Source organism: Pholis gunnellus, assembly GCF_910591455.1.
Source record: "Pholis gunnellus genome assembly, chromosome: 12".
In the NCBI taxonomy this organism is placed as follows: domain Eukaryota; kingdom Metazoa; phylum Chordata; class Actinopteri; order Perciformes; family Pholidae; genus Pholis; species Pholis gunnellus.
Genome location: NC_136539.1, coordinates 11,529,301 through 11,549,710, shown reverse-complemented (window position 1 = coordinate 11,549,710; position 20,410 = coordinate 11,529,301). Strand labels below are relative to the sequence as shown.

At 44.2% G+C, this 20,410-nt stretch overlaps 1 protein-coding gene across 2 annotated transcripts; it reads right to left on the bottom strand.

The window, feature by feature from the left end:
* Positions 1-595: 595 nt before the first annotated feature.
* Positions 596-20,410, bottom strand: tbl1x (transducin beta like 1 X-linked). Of its 2 annotated transcripts, XM_079169973.1 has the most exons (15): positions 20,138-20,410; positions 8,180-8,287; positions 7,456-7,601; positions 7,076-7,295; positions 6,130-6,262; positions 5,815-5,956; positions 5,638-5,701; positions 5,398-5,495; positions 4,704-4,764; positions 4,428-4,549; positions 4,263-4,337; positions 4,029-4,156; positions 2,905-3,070; positions 2,706-2,807; positions 596-2,573 (listed from the first exon to the last, which is right to left on the bottom strand). In XM_079169973.1, the coding sequence occupies exons 2-15, from the start codon at positions 8,235-8,237 to the stop codon at positions 2,547-2,549; spliced, it is 1,542 nt and encodes a 513-aa protein (XP_079026099.1). In that variant the 5' UTR covers positions 8,238-8,287; positions 20,138-20,410; the 3' UTR covers positions 596-2,546. The 2 variants fall into 2 exon arrangements, with proteins under 2 accessions (XP_079026099.1, XP_079026100.1); XM_079169974.1 differs by lacking the exon at positions 8,180-8,287 and having other exon boundaries at positions 20,138-20,174.

The window sequence follows — 20,410 nt, the reverse complement described above, 5'->3', positions numbered from 1 at the left end:
ATCCACTTTTGTTTGAGATCATTTCCTCTTAGCTGCCATTATCCCATTGAGACCCCCCCCCCCCAGATATTAACTGGTCATGAGATTTCATTAGTTGGTACAACAAAGTAAAGTCTAATTCTTTATTCTAAGCCTTTTATTCCTTCCTAAACTTTTTGTAATCTGTCTGCAGTAGTGTAGCGTAACATCGCAGACTCGTTGACTCCCAAAGCTACTTCACCGTCTCTTGTAGCAGTCAGTCAACAGAACAAACCTCACATTTTTACATTATTAACTCACAGGCTGACCTTTAAAAATGTGCTTGAGGGAAAATACCTCCAGGCAATTAGATGTGCGCTGGTTTTGTGATGTGCACTCCTGTCACTAAGCTCTCAAAGCAGAATGTAATAAGCTAATTAGACTTCTTTTTTCCTAGTTGTCCACCTTGTATTTTTGCACACATCTATTTTATACTGTATTCAATTTCAAAAGTATTTCTTAAGGTTTTGTTGGTGACACTTTCTTAATGTTTTTTAAGTCGTTGCAGACAAATAAAATACTGCTGTGCTCAGAAAAAAAACACAGAATTAAAGACACAGGCTCCGTGGTTTCTGATATCAAAATAGAGTGATTTATTTGAGACACTGAATGACTTCAACGTTTTGTCATGGAAACGGGTGACTGCACCCTGGACCAGGTGCGAGAGAGAGACAGTAGCCGTCGCAGCACTTATTCCACACCGGGCTCCTCCACCAACCCACAGCCCAACTCTCAGTCTGACACAGACAATAATGGCTCTCAGCAAATGAAAAAGTCAGAAAACGATGAACCACCCAATAACATCCAATTGTGACATTAAAAAAAAAAAAAAAAAAAGACAAAAATAAAACATTGGCCCTTCAACTTTTTAGCAAGATTTGAACATTTGCTGTTCCCACCATTAAAAAAAGTGCTCTTCACATTGCTGTAGCAGACGTTGAATGAAAGGCAAATCAAAATGGCGGCAAGTTAATTTGAAGATTCTGTCTTTTCCACGAGATCCCACTAAGCAGATGGAGCCACACTTAGTGCACACCTATGCAGCTCGACTCACAACCCGTGCATTTTAAACGGCATTAACCAGACCAATCATAGCTCTTCTTTTAGCAAAAGTAGGACTTTTGCTTGACCTCCACCTTCTGATTGTTCAGAGGAGAGTGCCAAAGAGAAACCATGGTAATGCTATTTGAAGCTGTAGTTGTTTTCCTGCTCAGGTCCGCATGGTCCCGTGGTGTCCTGTTCCACAAACAATACAAAGATAAAGCAGAAAACCAAGCAGGAGACTGCGATGACCCATATTATCTCCCATACTGTTGACCAGGTAACTCCCTGAATGCCGGTAGTGAGGCACACATTTCTTCCACGGCATCAGGGATCAATGGTGGAAAAAGCAAAGCTGCTTAACAAAAAGCAATTTGTGACTCCTTGAAAAACAAAACAACCCGATGCATTGGATATGATTGGCCCAGTTGAAAAAGACGGTTAAAAGAAGCTGATGACGCATGCGCTTCATTTAAAAAGAGGTCTCGTCACGTTATTATCAGCAAAGATGTGACGGCTCTAGCCATTAATGAGCCCCTACAGAATGGCAATAAAGTGTACTGTATATAAACATATATACACAGTATATAAGTCTGTGTATTAATCTAATTTACATATCTTTACATTCTGAAATTTACATCCAAAAAGGGAGAAAATTCTCTTTGTAAACCACACTTTTCACATCTTGTCCACAAAATGACATTTTCTAATCTCGCGTGAATGGAACGGGTCATTTTAGGAGGTTGGGACCGTTTCTTGGCAGGTTTTCCTTTTTGTTGACCTGATGTTAGACGGGAGCTGAGAACTACCTTGCAGCGGCACATTCAATTTGGATTTTCAAAAGTCCGTCTGTGGGAGAAAAAAACAACAACAACAACGCAAGAAGTACTCTTGAAACAATCTATTCTCCGCTGGGAAGAAGTTAAGCACCCTGTCATCGTACAATACCGGTGCTTCAGCATTGGTGTTACTGTTATCACGTCCCACGTCAGTTCATTTTGGACATGAGGTAACATTTTGCTCAGAGCAATTCTAAAACCACAACCTTTCTTTCATAATTTGTTCCCTCTTACAGCCAAACACGTGTCTCATTAACACTTTTCTCTTTATATAAAACTCGTCTTTTGTGTTTTCCACCCTTACAACCCGATAACAGCTGGACCAGTGGCCCGGAGGGATCGCACTTTCTCATTAGAAACCTTTAAAACACGGATGCACCCAGGGAGTTGGATTCAGTCCAGTCTTGGGGATCTCTTAACCGGCTTCCATTATGTTTCCAATAGGCGTATCGTAAAACACTCATCAACAAACTGTAAGGTGCACGGAAGTCCTCAGAGGCTGCTGCAGTCATCTGGTTGTACTCCTGTGAGGGGTTTTGTTTCGCTCCACCGTACTGCTCTTCTTGAGCAATGAGAGTGTGCTCGCTGATGTCAGAAAAAGGCAATTTGCTGCACATTCCAGGACTCATCATCAAAGTCTCAAGTCGGCTATTTTCGGAGATCAAGAACACATACCTGGAAGGTAAAGATTTAGGCAGCATTACTAATACGCTTTGAGCAGCATGTCTTCAAAGTACTAGTAAAACCGAATAGTAAAGACGTAAAGGAGCAACAAATCACTCCATCGTCAAAATGGCCGTGGCTTACCGAGCCGTCCGACGCGCTGGCACCAACTTTGTCCCCGATGCTGTTCCAGCACACCTCGAAAATACCACCGGTGCCCCTGAAGCTGTGCACCAAGGCTCCAGTCTGACACGAGAGTGCAGGGGAATTAATGAACCACTCTTGACAGCAATCACAATGAATCTTATCTGCCGTTTGGGGGCCGTGTAAATCAGACGCTTACCATGGTGTTCCAGATGTGGACACACTTATCAAAGGAGCCGCTAGCCAGGTGCTGGCCGTCGGGGCTGAAGGCCACGCTGTAGACGGGCTCCTGGTGCTTGGTCAGCGTGTGAATGCAAACCCCTCGCTCGACGTCCCACAGTCGAACCGTCGAGTCGAAAGAGGCGCTGTGGGAGTGAAGGAGACAGAGTGCACTGATCAGATACGAGAGCAGAAACAAGGATTTCTAACATGTGCTTGTCATAAATATGACCGAAACAACCCATTTCTTCTGTGCCTGCAAGATGCCTTTAAAAAGCGTTCTTTGTATCCAGATTTGTGATGCAGTGAATGAACACCAACAGCTAATAAAGAGAAAAAAAAGGAACCAATAACACATCTTAAGAAGCTACGGATCGTCATTTGTTTTTGTTAGCACCGGACTCCTTTAAGGAGAAAAACTACACAAAGAGGTCACACTTTGCATTTCAACAAATGTGTGAACTTCACAAAAGAAAGTGACAAACAGTGAGCGTCTGTGACCCCAACACCGAGACGCTGTTGAAAACAAATGACGATAAAAAAAAGGGAGGCTGATTTCAATTAACACGTCTTCTTCACCGAGGTATAAACAGGCAGGATTAATCTCCTATGGGTGCCCTTAGCAACAAGTGAGAGCGAACTTGGAAGGATATTATGCAGTGAGCAAAACTGAAATCAATCACAAATGTATCGCACACGTACTGTTCCAACATTTACTTAAGATTAGGAAGTTCCTTCCAAGCAGTGGCAATGATGGCAGTATCATTTCTAAAGTGAATTACAGGCAGGTACCCTGGACTGTAAATTCCTGTGGTACCTGAACTACACCATTTACACACGCATGCACATCTGGGTCAGGGTGTCGGGCTTTGACAATAACCAGCACTAGGATTTTGTTTTGAACTCAATTTCTTCTGAATGCCAGGCTATGACAAGTGTCCCACACACACACATACAGTATATATAAATAAAGACAAGGGTACACCCACATTATACACAGTTTGTTCTTAGCACACTACCTTGGACTTCCCTTTCAAAAGTGAGCAGCGTGGGTGGTTGCCCTATACGGTACTAAATGTGAGTTATGTGCGAGACATTCCCCACCTGGCGAGCATGATGTTGGAGTTGGGGTTGCTCGTGCCGGGGCCTGTGGGGCTCCACTTGATAGTGTAGATCTCTTTACTGTGAGCCTGGAGGTCGTGGACACAGGACTCCTGCTTCATACTCCAAATCTGTGTTCAAGGGAGACACAGCAACAGCAGAGATTTGACTGAATACAAATTACCACTCGGGTTTGTCGTCGTCTTTAAGGCTCCACAGACTGAGGGCTAGTCTTACCTTTAAGGTCATGTCATCTGAGCAGGAGGCCAGCAGCATACCTGACGGGTCCCACTTAATGGCGTTAACTTCATTCTGCAAAATAACACAGAAGTCGTTAGCGGGACGGTCGAGGGAGGGAGCGCGGTGCGAGGTCAGACGAGCGGACATAGAAAAGCTGTTCACCGTGTGGCCCTGGAAGGTCTTGAGGGGCCGGTCGCTGCCAAGGCGACATACGTGGATGCACATGTCTGTGCTGCAGGAGGCAAAGGTGGTGTTGTTCTGCCAGTCGACATCCAGCGCCGGGGCTGTGGGATATTGGAACGCACCCATTAAGGGTTCAGAGGTTTACGAGCCCATAATACGAGCACAACTGAGCGGGAAACACTTTACATCCTGTTTATTAATAACAGCAATGATTCGCTCTTATTGTTTTCGGTGGAAATAGTGAACTCGCTTTACCTGAGTGGAAAGGGAACTGCTGCTTGGCTTCTCCCGTGTGCGCGTCCCAAATGATTGTCGTCTAGAAAATAGAATTGAGTGTTTTCAAACTACGAACGCAACATTATGAAGAATAAAGAAGGGTTCTTTAAAATGTACTCTGAAGGACTACCAGGGCTTGAAATAAATCCCACCAAATCGGTAGGCAGGGTGAAAGAAAATGACCGATGCAGTCAGCTGCTGTCACATTCATCGTCTTTGGTGTGTGCGCCTTCGTAAGACCATTTTCTTTTATCTGCCTGTTCAACTCCTCCGTGCCTCTTAATACGGCTTTATTTTCAAAGAGTCCTTCATAAAATAAGTTTATCTGCAGTTCATGTCACTGTAGCGCGAACAAATGTGCAATCAATGCAAATACCTTGTAACCAAATAACTCGTTGTTGCTGCTACAATGAGAGAACGTGTGAAATATTCAATGACATCTAATGATTCCAGGCGTTCTCTGTCTGTATCTTGAAGATTTACTGATAACGGTGCAGTTTGCACTGTAGTTTATGGATACCAGAAGAATTATATGTTGCAGATTTACACTTTGGCTGATGTTTAAAAAGAAAGTCAATTTCAAGCCCTAGGACTGGTAAAAAAAACAAAAAAACACATGAGGATCTTATTATTGAAAGACACAAATCAATGCTTGAGGGCCATTATGAAATACCTTATCTACACCAGCACTGAGAATAGAGTTCCCCTTCTTGTTCCACTTGAGTGCAAATATGGGCCCTTTGTGCTGTCCCAGGGTGCTTGCCAGATTCCCTAACGGATAAGAGCCATATCCATTTCTTTTAGAAATGATCCTTCAAAAAATTGTCACAGAGGTTGCATTATTCACAATAACAATGTCATAAACCTAGTGACCGAGGAAACAACACCGAGCTGGAATGATGGGAGGACGTACCATCCTTTGTCCATATCCTGGCGAAGCCATCGTACGAGCCCGTCGCCAGCAGAGTCCCGTCGCTCTGTCGGATGGAAAGACGTCAGAGTTGTTACTTAACCGTCTTTAAGCTACACGGTCTGTTTAAAAAGGTAAACGTAGAAGAGGAACGACGTGGACGGGTGATCGGGAACCTACGTTCCAGTCTAGTGAGGTGACGTCTTTGTTGCTGGGGACGTCCTGGCCTCCTTCTCGGATACAGTGGCGCAGCACCAGCTGGGTGGTGTTGGAGTTGTTGTTCTCGTTCAGGTTCCATATCCTGGCGGTGGAATCCCCCGAGCTGAACAGAAGACCAACGCAAGGATTGTTGGAATATAAGCTGCCGGCAATGGATCTTATGAGGTCATATATCTTACATATTAAAAAAAAAAAAGGGGGCGAACGCGTGCATACAATACAGTATGACTCATGCAGCCCTGCTAAAGATCTGTTTCAGCACAGACGGGGACTCACCCTGAGGCCAGCAGATCGCTGACGGGGTTCCAGGCACAGATGAACACTTCAGATTCATGGCCGCGGAGCACTGTGGCTTTACTGGCTGGTATCTCCACATCTATATCCATCTCCATGGACTCACTGTGGTTATCTGAGAGCACCCAGATGGACAGATAAACACACACACACACACACACACACACACGTTAATATATGCATCAACACATGCCTGCAAACACACACATGTCACCGCATGCTATGAGTACTATACATAAAATGCTGGTGAATGTACCTCTAATAAACGTTTCAGGTGGCGAATGGCTACCGTTAAATAACAGAAAGATATTCAATACAATAATCTGTGTCTCTACTAGTGTATGTGCCGTTTCATTATGTATCCCTGACCCACTTGGAGTGCACACAATTATTACCGTATACTGAGAACCAAGTCACAGTAGAGGAATATGTGAAAGATCATTTCTACCATGTGAAAGCCAGACAGGCAGTGAGACCTTACACCCGACTCTTCCTGTTACATCCACACCTTTGAATCAAATTCCTCGGGGATGTGCCGACACAAACATCCACTCCTCTCGCACTCGTCTAGAGCGCCACCTGATCGACGCCTCTCTCACAAACAAAGCTAAACCCACGCAGCTGCTTTTGTATCGCCGCGTAAAACTGCGCGATAATTTGGACCCAAAACTGTTGATTTGGTAGGTGTAGTAATGCAACCGCTAGGCTGCATCCTTATGACAGCACAGAGCCAAAACACAGCACAGATGGAGCAACTCCTGCCTGCTGTGCCTTTGAAAATGTCCTACATTCAGAATCATATCATAGTGAGGACGCAACGGTATGTTTGAAACGCTAATGTCTGTCTATTTTGTATTAAAACCTTTACAATTACAATTTGAACTGCTGTTTTTTTTTAGATAATTGGTATTTAGAAGACTCAACGTACTCATGTTGTGAGTGCCATTCTCCTCCCCATTGACGGTGGCTTCTCCATTCTTTGGTGCGTTCGACTGGTGTCCAGAGGTCGAAGCGGCCATGGCGCAGGCCGCTTGCTGATGGGCTAACTTGTCACGGAAGGCCTGCTGCCGCGTCTGCACCGCATCCGGCATCACCGCGTCAATGAGCGACAGCGACTCGATTGGCCGCCCGTCGAAGACTGTGCCGTCCTGTCGGGACAACAGCAGGTAAATAACGCATCATGAGGCACTGTGCATTAGTGACTTGTCCAGAGGTGCGTTTCCCCGTTAATGATCAAGTATAGACGTGAAACGCGTTTCCTACTGGGTGTTCTATAGAAAACATCTGTGGGAGGTTCCCCGCTCTCACCTCATTGATGCTGATTTCGGCCTCCACATACTGGAGCCCTTTCTGCAGGATGGAGATGAGGGCTGCAGGGGGCACTAGTGTTCCATTTATGTTCGACTGGCTGATGTGGCTCTCAATGCCAAAGGTGAACGCTGAGTGGGAGAAACCTGAAAACAAAAACACCATTCACAGTCATCAACGGGCACAAAATGTGCACAAACGAAACACAAATACTCAAAAGAAAAGTCTTGTTGGACACAAACAAAGCTGACGGTGAATGAATAGAAGAACCGCATGGCATAACAAGTATGACATTGGAGAGTATAATAAGGCATGCCAATGGCAATGTTGACCGACTAGTAGCTTGTATTCTGCCGGTAATAAAACACAGCAGCTAGGATTTGAATCATTGATCCGGATTCTATCGAAGAAGTGAACGGCATGTTGACGTCTAAGGAGCAATATTCTGTGCATCCACAAGGTGTTGGTATTACAGCTGAATGCGCTGTTTATTTCCATCTGGCTGAAGGAGGAGGACCACAAACACACTCGGTCCTTTTATCATTCTGTATATTTCCATCCACTTCAAGCTGAGGTGGAAATATCGTCATGCAAGCGACCATGTTTCACCACGCACAACATAAACAATAGCCGATGATGCGCCTGAGATTGTTTATAATAACTACATATTTTAGACAGTGGTCAGATAATCTTTCAGCACACGCATCAGTGTTTAGAGACAAACCTGATTCCTGGAGGTATCTGTAGACCAAGAAGTTCACTTCGTCACTGGTAATACTCATCTTAGCCCAATGGAGGGGGGGGGAGGTATGTTGGAAGGTTGAGCTCACTCCTGAAAATATAATCAGAAATGGGAGTTGAGGTAAATATTAAGGTCTGTGGTCTCGCATATCACATATTCTTTAAGCCATTCTAAAAACAGATATCTCCATCACACTCCAATAAAAATAGACGTATATCTGTCGTGACCCTTGTTTAGTGACGCAGCCGTGAGCCAACATATTCTAATGTCCAGCCTCTGTTGCCACATGCTCCCTCTCGCCCGATTCCTTCCTGTGGCTCGGCCCCTTCACCTGTAAAGCCATGTCTAGTGCTGAACCTCTCCTCTGCGGCCTAATGGGAGTGTCTGCATCCATTTGGCTTTCATTGAGGACTGAATGGCGCTTCCCATTAGTGACCCGGCCAACCATCTAGATGGAGAGAGCCCCGATAAAGAAGTAAGGATATTAAATGCCTGTCCACTGCCCGTCTAGTGAACGACAGAGGAGGCCAAGAGGCAATGTGTTCATAGCAGCCAGCACGATGAGTTATTTTCAACAAATAGCGGTGTTTAACAGAGCTCATGATAACATTTCAATCGAGAATGTCTCAAAGCTGAAGAGAGCCGAAGGAACAGAAAGGCAATTAGTTTTTTTCCTCAGGCTGATAGCAAAAATACTGTCGAGTTAATCATTTCCCAAAGGCTCACGCATATGCTTTACGAGGACATGGTAGATGGAACATTGTTTATACACCCACACACACACACAGAATGTCAACATTCACAAATGTGCAGTACAGAACAATATTGCACAATAAGCAGGTTATGGTTCAAACGCAAAACAAAAGAAACCAACAGCAAGCTGAGAATGAGTCATAACACATTAATAACCATCGTGTGTTACAACCGTTTCCTGCTCTCCCAGTGGGAAGCTACAGGACACACATTCAACCGAGAATACGAAGAGAAATAACCGGGGGGGGGGGGGGGTGGTGTCAGGTATGAAGGCTGCATGGTTGTCCAACTTCCACTCCGAAAACACTGTCCAGGCCCACTCAAGTTCCCCTTCTGGTAGCATAGCAACAAGAGAGATGGAGCAAAACAGACAGAGAATGGTGTTGTCCCAATTACCAGCGGGCATCCGGCCAGAGGGGTTGAACATGTTACACAACATGAATTATTCACCTTCACCTCGGTATATTCTTTCAGATGTGGAGGCTGCCTTCATTGCACCGCGGCAGACATGCTAAGAGCTGGAACTATAACAACCGCTCAGCCACAAAATCAACGTCTTTGTGTGTTTTTCTTTCCATTTGCAAAGCTGATTGTAAACTTAAAAACCTGTATTGTTTACATCAATGTTTTCCAGCGAGCAGTCTTTTTCTTCCCTGTGTTCGTTGGCGCATTGCAGCCACTTGTAAGTCATTGTATTTGTGTTAACACACATAAGTGGGGCTGTGTATGGCAACGGGCTCATGAATAAACCGCTCCGTCGTGCTACTGGAGGTCAAAGACTCCACAGGTGACCTTTAAGTTCAATCCTGCGACAACGTCAACAAAGCAGAACGTCACATAAAATGTTCCTGAAAACGAGCAAATACCGCTTTCATCTCAACGTTTCACACATTCTCATTCTCGTATAAACACCAACAAACAAAAGTCGGACTCAAAGGCAAATACTCGGTGCCGTATTCTGCCAGAACTCACAACACTAAGCTGGTCTACATTAGCCACTGTGCCCCGATTTGACCGCTGCCACTGTGTTTCTGTTCATCTTATGACTAGGGCTCCGGCCACATCAAAGCGAGGCCGCCGCCGCCGCTACATGCCGAACAATTGGAAACGTAATCAACGAGCAGTCTGGAGGGGCTCGGGTCCCGTTGGTGCAGGGCGGCAGCAGTAATCCCTTTATCAGATGGGCCCATGATGGCCGCCATCCATTAAACAACTCCCTGGGCAGCCGAGCCTCCTTTTTCCAAACAATGTGCCCTCCGGGGGAAAGCAGACACAAATGCTAAGTTCTGCAACGGCTCTGAGGTTTAGCCACAGAATTAATAAGCCGAGTCAAAAGCCTGAAGATATGATCCCTCTGAAAGAAGAAAGGAAAAAACATATGCTTATAAGACTGCTGCTGCTGCAAAGACGCTCTTCACCCAGCATGAGGAAGGAGGGGATAAAGACAGAAGACACAACATTGACATTCAAACCTCACATCCTTGATTATGGTTATAGCAATAATGGGATATTATAGCTTAGAAAAACAACAACAAAGGAACAGGAACCTTTAGAAGCAGGTTATCGATACATCTGAGGAAAGACCAACAGATTATGCGTTACATGCACCAGATCGATTCAACCCCATCTTTGGCAAAACAATGAGTTGTTCTCACTCACTGTGTGTATCTGAGGCAAAGACGGATGCTTTCATGTAAAACCGCAAAACAGGCAGTTTAATGTTGGCTGTAAAAAAGAGACATCACAACAATGGAGCCGCCAAGCCTTTCTTTACACTACATCTCGTTTACCAGCCCAGTTTGTTTTCTACCCAATTCTGGCTGAAAGTGGCACTGCATACTAGTAAAGCTATTGTACTCCTCATTATTTTATTCCTCTGAAGTGTTATATTGAAAGCTATGGTTCCCTCATTAGGCCAGTGACTTGTCGATCACACATTACTAACACGAGGAAATGAGCAATTGTTCTTGGTGTGAAAAAAAACACTGCCTGACCGGAGAAACAAAGATTTCTTTATTTAAGTACAAAATCAATTATTGAATCATCTGTATTCAGATCGTTTTTAGTTTTAAATTCATGACTTAAGTTTTCTGTAGCTTTAAATTATTATTATTTTCATTTTGTGGTCTCTAACATTAGTTTGAAAGCATTTCAAACACCCTTCAACTTTTCCAAATGGAAACAGAGGGCTGCAGATAAGAACGAGGATACACAGGATGTGCAATGATGAGAAACGCCTGCTGTGGTCCTCTCATTAGGGTTAACTTTAGGATGTGTTCTACAACTGCTTGACAAGGTAAACTACACCACCGCCAGGCCTCCATCCATACCTGCAGCTGACTGCATTACATTACAGCCTGAAGCTGTGGACCAACAGGCCTTCATACCGTAACGCTCGGTCTACACAGGACAGGCTTCAGCCGACAAACAGATGCATTCAAATTTTAATCAAATCCGTCCTCACAAGTGTAACAACTCACGCTTTACTCGCACAACTGCAATCCAAAGTATGTTTACCCTCTATTGAAGTGTTATTACGTTAAGCTATCTTTTGCATGAAGTTGTGAATCTGCTAATATTAAAAAGGATCGAGCTGAATGACTCCTGAACCGTCACAGCTCCCCAACCAGAGTCTGTGGTTTACCACACACAGGAACATTTATAGCCATTAAGAAAGTATTAACTTTAGCTTTATGGTGAAGAACAGAACGTATTAGTCTGAGGAGCGACGTAATAGAAGACCGTCGTTGCATTTTGACAGGAGTTCTGTGAACAGTGTTTTGGTTGTTTTTTTTTGCATTTTTCAATCACAGAACCACAACTAATCAAGACATTTGAGCATGCACATAAAAACTGTCCAAATGTATTACTTAAGAACTGTAATGATTATCAATTTGGTAAATAATGTTGTGAATTGAAGCCAAGCAATACATTTCACAGGGTTTGCGCACAATCCAAGGATTACATGACAGCACTTGGAGACAGTTCAACTAAAGGAAGTATATTCCGTCGATGGCCATATCTAAGAACGAATGTGGATTTTCAGAGAGGAGAGAAGAACAATTATCTTCCCCGCACACCAGCTTGGAGATCGGCTTCACCACAAGGCGTTTTCATCGAGGCTAGTATTCAATAAAAGAGCCAATTGCAGATTCAACCTGATCCGTCTTAAAATAGACCTCAAAGACACAACACTGTTATTCTACATTAGACTAATTAAAGAGAAATTAACTGACAGCAAAGCAATTTGGTGTGCGATGAGCCGAGTTAAACAGCATTTGTTAGATTTCAGCTACCCTGGTACAAACAAACATCCCACAGCACGTCATGTCGGGAACAGCACTCTAAATAGAGCTCATCGTGTAAAATCATTCGCCCGCCGCTCAAACCAAATAAAAACGCATTCTGTACATAAACATGTGAATGCAGAAATCATGGAGCGACGAGACCCACACAACCAGACGACTCCTACACATGCAGGGGTTTTTGAAAAGAATAACGTTGAAAAACCGGCATACCAGGGACCCCATTTTCTCCTGAACGGTCACCTCCTGACAGATGTGCAAACAAGACCTGGAAACAGCAGCCATTTTCTCTTGAACTGCTCTGCTGAGTAAAAAACCCGCCTTTGAAGCTTCTGGTTGGGCTGCAGTCTTGAGGGGGGGCAGGGAGCGAGAGCGGGGGAGGGGAATCAGAGAGGGGGGGAGGGGGGGGGGGGGGGGGGGGGATGGTAGCAGGGTGATAAATAATGATCTCCACACAGGTAATCACAACAACCATTTGTGCATTATTCTTCGCCTCTCTCTCAATGAGTCACTTAGCGACAGCCAATGTAGGTCGGCAAACGGTGGGGGAGGGGAGCCGTCGGTTTCCAGGGGAAACACTTCTCCCACGTTATGAGAGCGAGAGCGAGAGCGAGAGCCAACCGTCTGCAGGTCTTCACTCAAACAGAGGCTCTGCCCACTGACTAACACGCCTTTAAGTAAAGTCGTGTGTGAGATGACCTGCTGAGGCGATCGGTTGGAAGGAAAACCTGCAGTCTGTTGGCTCTCCACCCACACACACACACACACACACACACACACACACACACACACACACACACACACACACACACACACACACACACACACACACACACACACACACACACACACACACACACACACACACACACACACACACACACAGGCCACCCTTGGAACCACTAGGCCTAATCTACTGGTTCCTTCAGCAGCTAACAATGAAAGAGGTCATCAGGGTAACATTAGTTGTGGGGGGATTTAGTGCACGACTACAGCCAGCGATACTGTAAACACGCCACGATGGAGTAATCCTCACAAGAATTACAGTCTTTGATGTACACCGCGGTAGATTCACAGCTGAGTGTTAGGCGTGTTTTTGTTTTCTTTACATATCAATAGAGAATTGTACATTCACAGACGCCACCATCGAGTGTATTTTGTCCCGGGGGAATGAATGAACGGGGAGGGGGAGGGGGGGGGGGGGGGGGTGACAGACAGCAAGGATCACAGAAAGGAACCATAAAATCAGGAGCATCAGGACCTGAGAGCCGCCCTCACGCTGGAGCCATTAGCGTCAAATAGAAATGACAACTCCCACTGGCCTATTGGTGTCATTTAGTATTCTCTGTAGAGACGAAGGATGCCAGCAGTCAAACACTGTTCCAAGAAGAGACTGTTGGACTACGCATTATGAACACACGAGAAGGAACAAAACATCCCGATTCATTATATTGACGAGTAAATGATTGGAAATTAGACGAGATGAGAGCAGAAATATTCCGACCTTCTTTCATCCTGTATCTGCAGCAACACTAACATACTAACGCAGATCTGAGCATTTATTAAAATCAGTCACGTGTTTGGTCAAAAACACCACAAAACAGACCACGTTTGTATCGGCTATGTGTTACATCAGACTGGAGACGGACGAGTAGTACTTGCCTTATTCCGACATTTGTACTTAAAAACAGACGACACGTGTTTTATATTGTGATATTTACTGGAAATCGCACATAATGTAGCCAACAGCAGGAAGGAGACTTTCAGCTCCCGGGCTCCCTCCAGCCAGCTGCCTCCTTAATTAGGTTTTTGTAGTGAAACGAGGTGACATCGTACAGATGACTCCTCGTTTCAACTGCACCGATCAGCCGTTTCTCGGTCGTTGCGGTGCTTTCAAAGCTAACAGCAGCAATAAATAGTAACAGGGCATCTGACCACAGTTACGTTCAAAATTAAAAGGCATTGATGTTTAAGAATTTGGGTATTCTAAAGTATTGTTTGTATTTGTTTTTGAATTAGAAGCATTTTCAAAAAGCGTTTGTTGGTGTGTTTTATGCATGTTTGTAATTCTAATAGGTTAAAAAAAAAAAAGGGAATATCCTAGTATTATTATTATTAATAAAAACCAAATACGCTACAAATGAATATCCGAATAGTTGAATATTTGTGTGTAACCCACTACTTAGAGGTTTGTGTTTGCATGCAGCCCGTCCTTTGTTTGGCCTCCAGCTACCACCAACACAACAATGATGTCGGCTGTGAGAGGGTATAGCTCAGATCTGATTATTGACCAGCTGCATGTAAAGACAGCTTCTACAGTAACAGAGTTATTGCAGAGCATTAAAAACACACATTTTCTTTCGGGATGCTCAAAATAACCTGGTTTCACATGTGCATTTAGGCTCACAGGGAGCCAGTGGCTGTGGGGCATGAATGTGTATACGGCTGTGTGGGGGCGGGTGGCAAGTGAACGTGGTGCGGAGGAGATTGTGGGACACAGAGCTCTTTGATGCTCTGTGCAGCACAGAAAAAAAATAAATAAGAACCCTTCATATCACAGTATCGCAGGAAATCTGACAGTTAGAATGTAGAATTTACTTATCCACGGTATAGTGTGCGTGTGTGGATACAGCACTATCATAAGTACTAAAAACAGAGTGACGGACGTGTTTTTTTTAGCTTTCATTCTGAGGTTGTAAATAGAACTTTTGGCCCCGATTCCATTTTCCCTCCATTGTAGCAATGCACAGACAGAGGGGAAGCGACGGGGAAGCAAAGAGCCACAAACAGTTGTTTACACGAGCCTCCCTCTGCTGATTTACGAGAAACGTTCATGAATTCAAAATGATTGAGCACTCTTACGCGAGTGCTACGATCAATACACGTTTTCTTTGAAACAGTCGCCTAATGTCGTTGTTATTTATCCTTTCCTCCCGCTATTGCCCAGATGCAGCTTTGATGGTTCCAAAAACCAAGCACTTCTACGGCAAATAAGACACTCAGCACCCCCGTACAGCCAGAATGGAATGATCCTTTGTTTCATAACCACATTATTCCACCACTGCAAGATTGGCAGATGAATCCTTAGATCGAATCGTCGAAGAGTGTCTTGGGGAATACAGGGTCACCCCTCCAATTCACACAAAGACGAGTGTGTAGAATGAGGTGGCTTCAAATCTACGCCAGTGCACGCTTTGTGCCTTTATGCTCCTGTGCATTTAAAATCAAGAGTAAAGGATCCGCTCATGGCGAGAACCTTTGCCAGTCTTCTGGCCGTGTTGACATATTGTGGACGCGACCGTCGTCGTCTCCGCCGCCGACGGGAAGTGAAACTATCACATCTTTATGGGAACGTACAGCATGTCTTCACGAGCGCTTACACAAGCACGGCTTCGCCAAGAGAAAGGATTTTATAAAACACGAGCCTTTTCTTTGTTTGGTCGAGTAGACGTACGAACTACATTCATTCAACAATAAGAAAGAAGTGCCCTTGAGGCTGAAACAGAGGCCTCCAGCCAGACAGGATGAGGATTCGCACAAACGAGCTGTAAACACAGAGACGCACCACGATGTGGGCAATACAAGTGTTGCCATGGTGACCAGAATATCTCGCTTCTCCGTCAACAGCTGCTCTCATGCCACCCTAAATATCCCCCCCACCCGACCCACCGCTCTCCTTGAGCTTTCCCGCCATCTGACATCAGGGTCAAACAAACGAGGCAGACAACTGAAACACTGATCTTGTTGCTGTTTCTTTACCGAGCATTCACACCGCGACACAGCTCACCACACATTTCCCTTCCTGTGTGTGTGTGTGTGTGTGTGTGTGTGTATTCTGCTATCATGAAATACCAACAGCAGGTTGTTGTTTTTTAATATTGAAGTACATATGCCATCTCATAAAGATGCTCTGCGCCAAAAATATAGTCTTGCTGGGAGGCAATAAATAAACCATTAAGCGCCTGTAATAAAAACTATTTCACAGGGTGCTGGTGAAGAAAGACTACACACTGTTATAACAAATGTGATGTTAAGGAATTAGGAAACCATTAGTGTAATTACACACAGCTGTAAGTGTAGCGCGTCTTTAGAGTACCTGGATAAGAGGGGGACTCTGCATGGCTTTTGGTACACCACCAAGGCCAGACGGTGGTATGACGTCGAGTTTCTAACTACAAGGCGTAGGAAACTACAAACCATGCAGCAGCCAACATTTAAACTCTCACTGCCAGTCTACAGGTGCGGGTTTCGTTTCCGTAGCAGTGCGCTCGAAGCCATTCAGTTTTCCTGAAACAACACGCACCCAACCGCCGGCTGCTTGGCCAAAACCATACACGAGTAATAACAATAACAATATGGGAATACTGCAAAATGGTGCACATTTTCACACAGACTCTGGTTATTAGAGAGTTGTGACCAGGATTTATAAAGACATGTACTGAGCAACTGAACAGCAACACTGCTTTCCCAGCGTGTTTCCTAGAGGCCAACACACATACGGCAACACAATCAGTCTTGTTTTGCCTTTTTAAGGGGCCTGCAACGGTCATACTGTGGCGTCACGGAGGTGCTATGTGGGAAAGTACCATTCATTTCCTCCGCAGACAATGGTAGACTGACGGTGCTTGTATGGACATGAATGACTGAATCATCAGCACAAAATGATACGAATCCGTGTTACAGTACTGCTGCTGTTCCCTTCGTGTTTTTGTATAACTCTTCTTTACATTTATCTCCACTGCTACACAATCAAAAGCATCAGACAAGATAACCTGGCTGAACGGGGAGGGGTGAAAAGAAAACAATGGTAAAAGAAGTTTCACATTCTGGCGTGCATGTGCTTGCATAACTTCCTGAACAGTATCCACCAACAGTAAACAGTGCTTCAAACACATTCCTCCCTTAAAAAAAAAAAGTTAAAAAAAACAAACAATGGACACCGTAGGACGATGGCAACTAATCGTCTTCTACATTACTTCAAATGTTAAGAAATAAGATTGCCTGTTTGTGGGGCTGTACAATTAATAAAAGTTTCATTTTAACTGCGATTAACTCCTCGCTTCCTGAGGATGTTCTATTTACAACAAATGGCAAGTCTATGAAGAAGGAAACTGGTTCAGACAACATGACAAATAATTAGCTGCTAGACACACACACACACAGTTGAACACGACACACCTTAAGGCATGGTGCTTCCTCTTACTTGCTTTAAATACGCACGAGGAGCCACAGACAACAATAAACCCAAATAAATAACCATAGCCTTGAACTAGTAAGGCCGTTATTTCAGAGTCTACTACTAGTCTGCCAGTTGGCTGGTCGTCCATGCAACACTGTTTTTGGAGGGAAAGAATGGCCCACCTCCCCCAATGGCCATATCATAAATAAATACTGCTACAGAAATATTTGGACAGCCCCGATACAGAGCTCTGCAGCACCGCTAGGCAGACATGGGCTTTGTCAGAGACTTCCTTGCCCTACTTATGAGCAGGGGATACGTCTCTGTTTTGAACACAGCGTTAACACAACGTAGGTTGGATTGTCTCTTCTGTGCCTCAGTTCACCGAGTTCATCGGAATGATTACGCTTAAATAACTCGTCGGAGCTGTCAGATGACTGAGTTATGATGCTTCACATATGGTAGGCCATCCCACATTTGTCAGATCACCTGCAGCCCTGAAACAAAAGACTTTCATCTGAAATCCCGTAACTGAACAAGAGGCAGACGGACAATAACCTGTAGGGCGACAACATTATCAATTTATGCTCTCGCAGGACTCGGTACAAAAGGTAACCGGACCGCCGTCTGAAACACTGAAATAGAAGACAATAAAAGAATTTAGAGAACGTACGGCTACTCGCTCTGTAAAAAATATAGAAGAACATATTTAGAGATCAATAAATGGAAATGTAGTACGTGAAGTAGTCTGAAACGTGCAGTTAAGACATAATAAAACTCCTATTGTTTGTTAAATAGGTGGCACTAAACCTGTTTTTGTAACCGCTGAAATTAGGGCCGACTGCAAGTCTGTAACTCTGGTGACAGAACCGGTGAAGACACTGGTAGTAACGGCCAATACGGCTGAAATCAATGTCAGGGAGTCAACGAGAAAATGTTGCGGTGGAAGTAGATCAAAAAGGTTTACCAGATTATCTCAAACTATGAAAATGTGCCTAAATGAGAGGACGGTCACGCTTTATTCATGTTTAATCTGTACTCAATCCATTGACTACAGTTTCGACAGAGTTCACCTAACGCTAAAATACTTAGCTAACTAAACGGTGTGAAAGTGCGAGTCCTCTGGGAGGCTGTGATCTGTAGCATGCCCGGCGGCTCTCTCTGACACTCCAATTTGCTCTAATAGAGCAACCTAGCGAGCTGTGCAGAACCAACAATCGTGACACAAAGCCGTCCGAGAAGAAATGTGTGGAAATCATTTTGGATTTCCCATCATATGTGTAAAATAGTAGGAGAAACGGTAATGCTGTTTGCCACCTGCCTTACGATATACCATTACCAAGACCCAACGTCAACAATGCATTGAAACAACTAACCGGACTAAACTTGGGATGCGGTTAAGTGGGTTGAGCTCGAAATTGCCGATTGTGAATTTCAATATTTTCAAAAAGTGACAGCCCTATTACACCAACCTATTGTCACGATACCATTCCAGAGGAAGACAATAACTTGAAATATTGCCCAGCCCATCAAATCCAATTAACACAACAGTTGTGTTATTTCATGAAGAGAAGAGGATTAGGTGCCATCCAGCTTGTGTCCATTGGCTTACTATTACAAAACTAAATACCTAAATATCAAAACAAAGAGGTTTTCTTCAGTGCAACTTCTTTGTTAAAATGCCTCCTCCTGGTTCCAGTAGACAACAACACAACAGTCAGTAGGTCAAGAAGAAAACGGGGGCATCACTTTGGCATTAATTATTTGGGCCATTGAAGTCGAATCAGATCAAGACAGCAGCCAAACAGCTTCAGCGGTTTATTTTCATCTGAACCCTTCTCATGTCCTTAATGGAGATAATAGACACTTTGATGCTCATGGGCTAGACATCTTAAATCTGTCTGTACATGCTTGCATCCCATTATCCCAATAACTACCGAGGAAAATAAGACATTTGATAGGTCACTAGACTGGTTTGTTAAGTGTTCTGTGAACACCTGAATGTCCCCGAGCTTCCCATTTAACAAAACGGGATTCTTTTGATAAGTCGGTGCCTCTGTTGTGCTTTAAAGCAGCTACAGCTGATACAGTCAGGGGGCAGCTTAACGTTGTAGTTGTACAGTAAGATGAGCTGTCCCTTGGAGAGTGGTGGCTGTGTCTTCCCCCCACTCATGCACAGCAACATATATATATATATATATATATATATATATATATATATATATATATATATATATATATATATATATATATATATATATATATATATATATCATTCATATTCAGCTTGACTCAAATTGCACTGGTGCAACTTAATGTGGTGGAGGTTTTCTATTGTGATATTAAGTGCAAAGTACATATCTTAATAATTCACGTTCAACCTCTAAAACTTATTGTATTTTTTTTAAGTAGTCCACAGATCAGCTTCCAATGTGTATTGTGCGTGTGTGTGAGAGAATAAAGTAGGTTGTTTGGAGAACATTTTTAAAAAGACACAAGCAAGGAATTTGAACACACGTGTGGAGTCAAACGGTGACGACGCGATGTACCGGCAACCTCCTAATCTACGCCATAATCACCCATATTACTGAATGGCACTGTCCTCCGCGCGCATATAACCCCACACGCGGACACAGAAGCAGCCCGATGTGCACTGCAGCAACCCAAAAAAAAAAAAAATCCATGCCACTTTAACTGGCTTACCTTTTTTTATTGTGAGAGTGAACTCGTGGTGTCCGCCGCCACCTCTTCCTCTTCCACAAGGAGAGCCTCCAACTTCAGCAGGCTCGCGACGACTTTCCTCCCATTTTGCCTATCGTCATATTTCAAGTTCCGACCGCCGCCGTGTGACTCACTGTCGACTAATTGGGTGTGCTAACAAAGCAGTCGTCGCTCACACTCACACACACACACGCTCACAACTGGCGGATAAGTTGGAATGAACCCGCGGTTGTGTGGCTGCAGGCTGCAGGCGAG

Excerpts from the sequence above, each read along its gene's own strand:
- tbl1x (XM_079169973.1), bottom strand. The coding sequence starts at position 8,237 with ATGAGTATTACCAGTGACGAAGTGAACTTCTTGGTCTACAGATACCTC. Across the intron at positions 5,702-5,814 it reads TCACCTCACTAGACTGGAAC|AGCGACGGGACTCTGCTGGC; the intron begins GTAGGTTCCCGA and ends TCCATCCGACAG. Across the intron at positions 4,550-4,703 it reads GCAGTTCCCTTTCCACTCAG|CCCCGGCGCTGGATGTCGAC; the intron begins GTAAAGCGAGTT and ends AATATCCCACAG.